At 40.1% G+C, this 11,658-nt stretch overlaps 1 protein-coding gene across 1 annotated transcript in view; it reads right to left on the minus strand.

The window, feature by feature from the left end:
• Positions 1-505: 505 nt before the first annotated feature.
• Positions 506-11,658, minus strand: part of nr3c1 (nuclear receptor subfamily 3, group C, member 1 (glucocorticoid receptor)) — a 22,007-nt gene continuing 10,854 nt past the window's right edge. Inside the window, exons 3-9 of the mRNA XM_020619247.1 lie at positions 8,094-8,254; positions 7,772-7,888; positions 7,354-7,635; positions 6,423-6,567; positions 5,987-6,117; positions 5,192-5,349; positions 506-4,735 (exon numbers count right to left, since the gene is read on the minus strand). Coding sequence (XP_020474903.1) covers positions 4,583-4,735; positions 5,192-5,349; positions 5,987-6,117; positions 6,423-6,567; positions 7,354-7,635; positions 7,772-7,888; positions 8,094-8,254 — 1,147 coding nt within the window. The 3' untranslated portion in view covers positions 506-4,582. The remainder of the gene's footprint in view (positions 4,736-5,191; positions 5,350-5,986; positions 6,118-6,422; positions 6,568-7,353; positions 7,636-7,771; positions 7,889-8,093; positions 8,255-11,658) is intronic.

The raw sequence follows: 11,658 nt of genomic DNA on the forward strand, positions 1-11,658 counted from the left end.
GCACATTCAACTATGTAATGAACAAGGTATTTAATAAGAATATTTCATTCATTCAGATCTAGGATGTCTTATTTTTGTGTTCCCTTTATTTTTTTGAGCAGTGTATATACATTAGGTACTGTATAGTAGCTAAAACTAATTCAGTGTTAATACAACAGTCCTGCAGTAAATCCTCCTTCATGAAGGCAATAATGTTCAGTTTTTGTTCAATATCAGCAAAGTGTTGATTCAACAGTAGGATCATTCTGGAGGCTGCACCACACAGAAAGGTGTCTGTTATTTAGCCCAGCCTCATATAAATAGTTAACCTCATTCTTTACCTGATGGACAAAGGTCAAAACTTGTCAGTGTTTCATGAACACACCAATAACACACCAATTTTTTTTTATTTGAATTACAGGAGCCAGTTTGGATATCAAGGTTACCATGAGAGTCATGAAAACTAGAATGAAGGTGTTGTTTTTTTTCCAGGAAGTACCATAAAACAAATAAAAAAACAAACACACATACAGTTCAACCTTTAATCAGTGGCAGAAAGGATTAACAGGAGTCACGCTACAGAGAAGTAATACAGAGGGCAGGAATAGAAAACTCTCTGGAGACAAGTACACCACATTTTCTTTACAGTGGATATGTACATAATGTTTCTTAAGCAAAACAAAGCTCTGTAGAGAAAGCATATACCAGTGAAACATAATCTGTCCTTGATAATTCTCAAAAGTTAATGTCTGTATACGTTTTATACAAAATAGATTTTCAAACAATATTTGGGTAGTGCAAATCTTTTTAGATTCAAGCTGGTTGATTACTTTCACAAACAGTTTGTGTGTGTGAAAAAGACCGACTCTTATCCTATTCACAGTATTACACAATTTAACCCAAAAAAGTGTCTTCTAGGAGCTACTTTGTTTACACAGATATTATGTTAAATTTGTCTGTATGTACTTTGGTCACCTTATAGTTAAACACCAAATAGGTTGTTTTTTTTTGTTTTTGTTTTTGTTTTTTTTTTTTTTAGTACAGTCTGGATAGACTGATGATTAAGTATATCTTTTCCTGAAAATCTGGCCTGCAGAAAATATTGAATGTGAATCTCCTGGAAGCAAATAGCTTATATACTGTAGGGGAGAGAGGAAAAAAAAAAAAAGGAAGCGATCACATCTTATGTGATGGTGAGAGATTATCTGTCGTTTCTGTTGCATATTCAGTTGTCCTCCTCAAAAACGTACAAAGTAAGGATACGTTTTTGAGCAAGAAGAGGCAAGTGTGTGATTTTATACACCCTTTATATATATAGATATATATCTGTTAAAATGAAAAGCAGCAGCAGCAGGAGATCTGGATACACTGAATGTGAAAGTAACCCATGAATGACCCCTGTGCATTTAAAAAATAAGGTTTTCTACCAGTCTGAATTAACCTCAGAAAGAATATAGAGCATCTTTTCTCTAAGTTTAGGTAATGACAACAGTGGCAACACTTTCCTGAACCTTTTGTAATAAGTGATTTTTCTCCTGACCAAAAAAAAACCAAAAACAAAAAAAACCCCCAAATCTCAGAAGCCAAACTTAATGTGTTCGGCTCTTAAAGTGAGGAAAAAAAAAATGACCGAACGTGCACAACCACACTGTGGAATCAGACAACCTTCAGCGAACCTGAACATGGCAGCGGTTCAAGATGTATGAGCGCTTTTATATTTGTTGTTGGAGAACAATCTGACATTTTTTCAGCTTTAAATGCACCAGTGAGCAACACTCTAGTCAACTCACTTTATATATTTATCCAATCATTTTTTTACAGGTCACTGTCTTTGATCTGTCAACATTTCTTTTAAACTAAATGAATTCTCTCAACATCTGTGTTAAACCTTGTATTATTATGTGCGTCAAACACAACATGTCAGAGTTGTGAAACACTCCAATGACTATCTAAACAGACAAGCTCAACTGATGAAAATGTTGCAGCACATTTCAATTTTTGACTTGCACCACATGCAGAAACAGGGATACTAACAAACTTATTGTGTGTGATTACACAACACATCCATGAGTGCCTTGTGCTGTACATGAAGCACGCCTATGATTCATTAATAATCCAGTGGACTGGAGCTCAGATTATTTCTCTATTACACAAATGTGTAAGCTTCAACGCTGCGAATTGTTTCTTGCTCTATTGAAAACACTGAACAACTTTCGGCATCACTGAAAGCTGACAAAGCAGGAGTTTGGCACTGAAACAGGTCCCAGAGAACACAGGGATCCATTTTGCCTGCCGCCCCAGTCAGCGATGCCACACTTTCACTGTGACGTCTCCATCAGGTGACTAAGTGCTTTTCAACACTGGGGCTCCACTACCTATCAAATCAACATGCAGTACTGAAGTACTAAGGACACACAGACATTAAGACAAGGTGCCTACACAATGTTAAAGGAGCAGGGGTCCGAGGTTATCAGCGACTATGGAAGATTTACAGCAAAATGAATCTGCCGACGCCTGATCCAAAGTGCTCTATACACAGACAACTATCATACAAATGATTTATTTTTAAAGGAACAGTTCCACATTTTGGGAAATGCACTTTCTTGCAGAGAATTTGATGAGAAGATACCACTGTTACGTCTGTATGGTGAAGATAGAGTCAGCAGGTATCTTAGCTTAGCATAAAGACCGAAAACAGGAAAATGACATTAAGCATATTTCCAAACATGCTATAGTTAGGGACATGTCCCGATTCAGTTTCTTTGGCCCCAATACCAGTCTGATAGTTATATGAGTAAATGGTCATTAAATATCTGATGTATTGAAATGAATCTGGCAAATACTGATCCAAATACTGGCTCAGGCCCTGGTTCCAAAATATTAAGTTTATTAGCTTAAATTATTGATTATTATCTCATTGTTTTGGTGGATTCTGTGTCAGCCTTCAGGCCGTGGCTTCATGTGAGTGAAATGCCAGCCGGCATGCTGGCAGCGTACACTGGACTGATTAATATAGCATCTGCTTGATATGCGCGTCTCAAAAATGTGACTGCATTTGTTCAAATACAGGACTGTAGTTCTAAAATAAGGATCGGAAATGGATAGGCTTTATTCTGGCCAATACAGTTTCTGTGAAATATGCCTGTATCGGTGCTGATACTGATACCTAGTATCAGATCAGGATATCTCAGTTATGGTATTTAACAAATATAGCATTAACACATGTGTGTTCAATGACCTGATGTAGATGCTTATTCAGAGTTCTGATCTACTGTTGAAAAAGGATCAGTGGCAGAATCATGACCGCATCTTTGTCATCTGTACAATACAGACCGTGAAATAAAATAAAAAACTTAATAAATGAAGCACTTATTTTACAACCTCATGGAAGAACCATGGAAATTAGTTTTCCTGATGAATTAAAAATGACAATCTTGCAAACATAAAACATGCCCGTGCACTTCTGATTGGTAGACGCATGTATCTGTCATGTTCCATTATTTGACTACTGGGGAAGGAGGTGGGGCTACTATAAAAACCAAAGAGGGGAATTTAAAAAAGTGATCTCATTTTGTCTGATAATAGTCATAAAGAAACGACTGGTACAATGTAACAGTCTTTTAAAGCCATTAGCAGGATATAAGTGCTCAACTCTCACTTTGGGGGTCGAGTAAGTGCAGGAGGGCGACAGGAAGCAAGCTTTGAATATTTTCTCTTAACAAGCGGATCGTTTCTACACACAAAGGATGGGCCGAGCTGCTCCTTCTAAAGACAAACACAGCCACTGGGAGGAAAAAAAAGGAATGCTTGCAACATGTAATATAAAAAGTACAGTCAGCGTACAATGAAGGTAGACCATGACGCACACCTTGGACAGAACGTGGCTCAAGCAAAAAGGCACATATCTCTTCCCTTTTTATAACAGACGTGTGTAAACCTGGAAGAAGCCAGCTTGTGGGAGAAATCATCCTTTGAATGTCATTAACAATCCAACAATGTTTCTTGACTAAATCAATAAAATATGCTTTATAACTGAGCGAAAGTCAGACTTTCTCCATATGATAGACATTTTGTTACAACCTCCTATAAAAACTAAAAGAGGAACGGTCTAAAAGCCTACTTAAGAGCGTGTTATTAGTTAAGCTTTGTTACGTTCCCCAATAAAAACAAGAACCACAGCAACCTGGAAAACTGTATAAATGGTTAGATTTTGAAAATGTAGAAAATACTATGATAAGCTGTACATATGTTTTTGTTTCATCTATTTTAGATATCGCTCTGTATTTGAAGGGTAAGGAACCTGAGACCGCATGGATAGCCTATTATCTTATTTCTCTGTGATTATCTTTTATCTTACAAACATTTCCTACCTGTTGTTACACACTACATCTTAAGAGTGCTCAACAAAACAAAGCCTCTGTGCTCACTGTCTGCTTTATACACAAACAAGTCTCTCTGTTTTCTCCTTCCAGACCCAACTCGCTCCCAAAAAAACATCACTCACTCCTCGTCTCAGATCCTCAGTGCTTTCACTGCTGCTCTTTGGGGGGTTGGGGTGAGATGTGGTGGGATTTTAAGGCATTGTGTCTGTTATGGGGCACAGTCATCTCTGATGGAAGAGGAGAGGTTTGACACTTCCAGTCTTGAATTTTGGCAACTGGTTGCTGATGATCTCTACCAGCATCTCCGGGAACTCCACACTAAGGGATTTATTCACAAAGGTGTAGAAGCAGAAGTTGAGCAGTCCACCGCCCATCTGCAGACACACAGGGTCATACATTTCAACCATCATGGCAAACCTTTAATAAAGTCCATCACACATACAATGATAACACCAAACTATGCTAACATGTTTGAAACGGTTGAGGTTGACATCGAAGTGGATGCTAATACAACACGGATAGCTGCGGTTGTTGCATCAGCTAACAGAGCCGAGTCTGAATGTAGTGTGAGATTTAAAGCTCTTGCAACGTTAAAATGAGTTACCCTGTACAAGTTAAACTCTAGATACAACTCAAAAATGTTCACCTCCACTTCTGAGTTATCATTATAATCTAGTTTGTTGAAACTTATAATATACTCTAAATGCTCCTGTACTATGCAACTCAAATGGTTTCTTTAAACTATAAACTAACGTATTAATCATATAAATCACAAACATGAAACAGGCTGTAGTTGAGTCTTGCTTGGCAGCTGACTGCTGCCGCTATACCTCATGCATCGAGTCGAGCAGCTTGGTGAGCTGATAGAACCGCTGCCAGTTCTGGCTGGAGTTCTCCTCGCGCTTCACTATGGCTTTCCCCAGCTCCTTGATGTACGACATCCGAATCTCGTCGAACACCGCCTGGCTCTTCAGGCCGTCCTTTGGCACTGCAGGAGAGGAGAGACTCAAAGTCAACATCTGGGACAGAGATAAGTATATTTTTAATGTGCCATAGCACCTCCAGCTTGAAGTGCAAAGCATGAAGGACACATTTGACATTTTAAATCAGTGTAAATGTCCATACTGTGAAGGACAAAAACTAATGAATATCAGGTATTATTAGCTCCACAAAGCACTTCAAAAAATTTCCTGCACAGCCTGAAGAGGGCTGTCAGGTGTGTCTGGCTACATGCGATTATGGCTTTAAATGTATTTCATAAGGTTGATTATAACAACAAGTCCTTGTCTACACCCAAATTCTTCAGCACTACATTACTAGATTGGTTGTGTACTTCTATGGTCTGTGCTCTGTTTTGTAAAATTGGGTATATGTATTTTTTTTGTACTTAACCAGGCAGGCCTGTGAATATTTAATTTGTATTTATGATTAACTGCATGTTGATTAATGAGTTGACAAAAGTGCTGTGATGCTTTGACCTGTGCATACATCAGTGTTATCCTTTAGCATCCTGGACAGTATTGAATTAATGGCTTTTGTAATGACTGCAGTTAACACGGGACCAAATTCAACATGCGATAGTGAAAGAAGGTGCGTTTGGTTGCTGTGAGGGGGAAAAGTCCGACCTGTGCCGAGCAGCAGCAAGACCTTCATGCACAAATACTCCTCATGGGAAACCTGCAGCCGGACAAACTCGTTGGAAATCTTCAACATCTGCTCACACTGGTCGGCCATATAGGGCAGCTTCATCCGCTCCCTGGTGGAATTGAGGCAGTAAACAGTTAAATACAGTCATGGCCAAAAATATTGGCACCCCTGCATTTCTGTCAGATAATGCACCACTTCTCCCAAAAAACTGTTGCAATCACAAATTCTCATGTTTATTTCTTTTGTTTGCATTGGCAGGCTGGGAAATACCACATCTGTCTTTGACTTGTTTGAGGCAAAAGTGAAAACTCCTTTTACCAGGCCAGGTTAAGAACTTTAAACACATTAGTGCAGTGCTGCTTTTGGCATCAAACCAATCAACAAGGGTTGGACTGAAAACAGATGGGTACATACTCATTGATGACGAGGTCTGGTGCAAAGCAAAGCATGGTGCCGTTGCACTGCTGGTACGATCTCCAGCCCAGACCAAAGGACATGAGGAAGAGCCAGGAGCATTGCAGCAAGGTCATCTGGTCATCCAGGTGGAGGTTCCTAAAACCTGAGGGGAAGGACATGGAAAGACTTCAGCTGACTACTAACACAGCCCAGTGTATGAGAGGGGGTGGTGTTAAAAATTAAAAACAAACCAGGCTGTAGTTGAGCTGAGTAACCCAATAATAATACTAACTTTTTTAAATCTTCACTAAAATGTGATGCTTTGTCACAAATAACATTCTATATTCATTTTGTAGAAGCGGAATCTGTTTGCCACAACTACATTTTACCCCATTTTTAAACTGATTTCAGTCATGTTTACCAAATGTGTCTGTGTGTCAACTTAGCCCCGTAGGGAGCAGAGCCAGAAGCAGTGTCTGTTTGCACAACAGAAAAGACAAATGTTTGGCAGTGTACCAATGCATTATAATGTCTCCTGCTTTTAGCTCACGTGTCAAATAGTCATGCTTCCAATGTGTTGTGCACTGTTAAAAATAAAACATTACTGTGCGTGCTAGCTGTGTTCTGGGTTGTGTGTGACACCACACAGCTCTTATAATCCCAAACACAGCACATTTTGTACATCGTTAACTTGTCTTTGTGACGGTTTTAGTTTGTTTTCTCTGTGGGCTATCGGGTGCAACATTTACATACCAGAGTTTACTTGTATACAGATATATCTCAAAAAGAGAAGACCAATATGGCAAAAGTGTTAAATGTTAGACAAAACTGAAACATTTTTTAAAACTTCTGAAGCCTAGAGTCTTTCACCAACATAAACTACTTTAATCATGCTGCCTATAGCCTCAACACCAAGTTTATACTCCTACTGGCAGAGCACACTATTAACCTGGCAGAGCCTTGGCCCACTTGACAGCAGAGACGACCTGTCGGCCACCCAGCCTGTTGAGGGTGGTCATCAGACGGGTGGAGGTGTCGGGCAGGGTGCTGTCATAGCCGGCGTAGATGGTGTCCGGCTCAATGGCCTTCAGCAGAGACAGCATTGTGGGAATGAGTTGAGGCATGCCCTTGGGTACAAGGGAGCGAGCCGCAACTGGTGGAGGAGGAATCACTTCAGGTTGGTTGCTTGGCTGGCTGCCCTTTAAGCGGCTTAACTTCTTGGTTTTGCGTGCTGCAGAAGAGAAAACAGGCACAAACGTGCAGGGAAGAGTTTAGCAACACAAAGAGAATGGAAGGTGAAAACACAGAAGCAATAAAACCAACTCAAAGGCGTGCTATTTGGTGTCATCGGTGGAGTTAAAATGTACCTTCCAGGTTCATGCCTGCCATCAGACACTTGCGGAATCGACACGCTGGGCAGTTTTTCCTCCTGATCTTGTCTATAATGCAGTCGTTCCTCCCAGCACACAGGTAATTATGCTGCCCTGAAGCACACAAGATTAATGTTATTTACCTTCATAGTGGTGGCAAGCACTCCAGGGAAAAAAGCTAATTATCTCCATCACAGCCCTTTATTTGGTAATGATCATGGCTCCTACTTGAAATCAGAGTGACTCCACCATTTGAGTTCACTTGTGTGACATGATGAATACATCAGTGAGGAAATAATGACATCATATCGCTTTATACCTTCCACAGCTCTCTTGAAGAAGACCTTGCAGCTGCCACAGGTTAAGACGCCGTAGTGGCAGCCTGAGGCCTCGTCAGAGCACACCAGGCAGATTTTGAGAGTCTTGCTTTTTCCCTGTGCCGAGGATATAGAGATGCCCCCATCTGGTCTGGAGGCAGAGCTGGAGGGAAAGTGTGTGACACAACAGAGCGATGTCAGTGATATTCCATCTCTCTTAACCCTAAAACCAAATATTTTACAATGATGTAGCACTGACAATAATCTAGATTTATAGTGTCTGCTGAAAGTGACACTTTACTACATTTGTAATTTCACATAGCTTCAGACATTTTGGCTACTCAATAAATATCATGGCACATTATGTGCAGTATGTCTGCAGCATGTGCCATTTAAACGTCCGACCCCTGCATCTCAAAGGATCCTCAGTTTTTAGAATTAGGCTCTAGTTTGTGTTTACATCTGTGCACCAAAGGTTTGGCTACACATCTTCCCATCAGAGTCAGTGTGTTCATTATGATTGTTTGCTTCAACTTGGCCTTCATTCTCAACATCATGAGTGAAGAAAAGTGAAGATCTGTGATCACGTCTTAAATCCAGTGGGTGTCATAAAACGGCCCTTTTCTCTCTGATTCACCCACAAAAGTTTCCAGACCCAGTCAACAGTGGGTTAGAGGCGCACTTTTTCTAAACTACCACTAGAGGACGTCAGGCTATGCTACATCCATATACCATATGTCCACACCCCCTTTCTAACCCAGCAGCCACAGGAACAACACCCACACACTCAGACATGCACAACTGTCTGCCTGCCTGTCCATGTGTCCACGCATCTGCCTCCGCAATGAAAACAAACTGTTTGATGATAAGAGCTGCTTAATGTGAACCACGTTCATTCTCAGTTATACAACATGTGGGAAAGCAGGGGGCTAGGCCCCAGCAGTTACTGGGTGTAGCAGGATAGGAAAACCTGACTGAATCAGGCAGAGGCCTCAGAGGAGGCGATACAGCCACAACACAGCTGAAAGCTTTCTGAGCACCACTGACAACACACTGTGGTCGATAGGTCTGCCAACTTACCTCTTATGGTCTGCATTCAACAAAACTGTGTGAGATTTCATTTCCTGGGTGTCTCTGGCTCTGCGTACTATGCATTGTTTCATACAGTTGAAATTCAAAACCCCAAATCTTGCAGTTTGTTTTGCAAAGTGTGGACACTGCAAAGCAAGGAAACGCACTGAACACCTGCCACCTGCTCTAGCTGTGAGAGGTGAAACCTGGGGCAGGTTAACTGAGAACACTCTGAAACTAAATCCATGCCAATCAAGCCAGCGTTTTCAAATAAATCCCACTGCCTGCTTTTTGTTTTCACACATTCTGCAGAGATGTTTTAGTTTTCCAGAAAGCAGGGTTTTAATGTTTAGTTTTGTAGATATGACCAAGATGTTTCATTAAGAACAAATCACACTCCACATTATGTGCACAATTTATCATTGTTTGAAGTGGACAACCTGAGCGGACAAACACTATCATAAATATTTATAGCAGCAATAAAGATCTTTGGAACTGGAAATTGGATTCATCATTCTGACTCAAAAAATGTCCAATCTATGCAGATACATTACTTGTACTAACAGAAACTGCATTCAATCTTTCATTTGTAGAAGTGGAAATCTAAAATTAACAATCACATATCCAAATCCAACAAGCTCAGCACAGGTGAACCACTGATCTTCCTTTTTTTTTAGCCGCACAGTCAGTGCTACAGTTTTGTTAGGTCCTCCAGAGTCATAAATAATGAAAATTTCATTAAGGGATTAAACTTGATTTTAAAAAAGCTGCAAAACGTTGTATGAGTAAATAACCAGTTTTCAAAAACATTTTAATGATACATTGCTACATAAAGTTGAATGATTTTTTATTTCTGTACACATTTAAACTCTTCATGTTTGTACTTGTACACACATTTCCCTCAAGAAAGAGATGAAATCTCAATGAGACTAAAGCTTTCACCAATCAGGCATTTGTATGTCAGGGTGGTGCAAGTGATACGATCAGTCACCAGCCTACTGGACTTAAAAGCTGCACTATGTCCAAATCGACCAAGTATCACGTGACTGTGTGTAATGTGAAAGGTCTTGTATGTAGTGATGAACCCACAGAGGATTCTCCTCCTAATCTACAGTTCCTTTCACCTCTATGGAGCATTTTATCAACTTTCTACCACTGTTACAACTTGCAACTTTGCTGTTTTGGTTTAGTCTCACCTCCATCAGCACCCTCCAAAATGTGAGAGGCAGCTGCTTTCAGCAAAAAAAAAAAAAACACAACAAAGCACAGGTAAACCAGCTGGACGCTACATGCATAATACCAAATTGCAGAAAGGCAAAGTGGATAATATGTCAATATTGTGATCACGCCTCATTCCGCTGCTGCCAAAACAGACAAGTAATGCCGTTTTATGATCAGTTATAAGAGCACTACTTATTGATCACTGTTTATTGATCACTTTAGGGTGAAACATTCTTTCAGGATGGGGAATAATTCAAAATATGTTGTCTACATATTATCTTGACATGCAATTGTGTTATGACAAACTTATATTAAGATGTTATGGCTCAAAGCATGTATTTATTTTGTACAAATTAGCATTTTCATTATTATTTATATTATCTACCATCCTCCACCCTCAGCTGGTGTTTGCATCACAGCCAACAGTGCTCCACTATCAGCAGCAGCAGCTTGTTTGAAGGGTCACACTGTAAATATATGTAAAAGCTGTGTATGCTGCAATAATGTAACCAGTCATCTGGCTCGCACAGATTTATGTGTGGTTTCCTTAACGCAATGCCACTGAGAGCACACACACACACAAAATCCCTTGAAGCTTCAACAAGTAGGCTTGGTGACCAACAATGTAGGCAGAGGAGGCCAATGAGTCCAGAGCAGTAAGGATGATGATATCAGATGATGTTTGTCCTTCACTGGCCCACTGGCATTGTGTCAGGACAGCCTTACTAGAATGCTTTAGGCTGCTGGTTCAAATCCATTTACTGGAGCTGCTATATGTTTCCAAGAACAAAGTAAGCTTGAAGTGACACCACTGCTTTCTCAAAATTCAGTTTGGAATCTGCTGACAACAACTTGAGCGATGCCATAACACGACACGCTACAAAACTGTTCTTGTCAACACCAACCAGTCAAAGCTGCACAGCCATGTGGTGACACTGAATTTCCTCTTTGTAAAAGCATCTGTTGAAATGCCTGTTGGCCATCGACAGGAAGTTCTTGCATTCCCTCAGAGTTCACTTCTGGTCAGTGATGGTATCAGTATGACAATGGTTAAATGGGCAATTCAGGGGATATGCAAACCATTAACCCATATTTTTAACATGTGGTTTCGACTTGGGCAGTTCCCCAATAATATGAAAATAGCAAAGGTCATTTTACTGTATGAATCTGGGGATAAGCACAACTTCACAAATTATAGACCGGTTTCTCTGTTGTCACAATTTTCAAAAATCTTGGAAAAACTCTTTAATAACAGATTAGACACATTTATTGATA

Source organism: Monopterus albus, unplaced genomic scaffold, assembly GCF_001952655.1.
Source record: "Monopterus albus unplaced genomic scaffold, M_albus_1.0 scaffold217.1, whole genome shotgun sequence".
NCBI classification, from domain to species: Eukaryota; Metazoa; Chordata; class Actinopteri; order Synbranchiformes; family Synbranchidae; genus Monopterus; species Monopterus albus.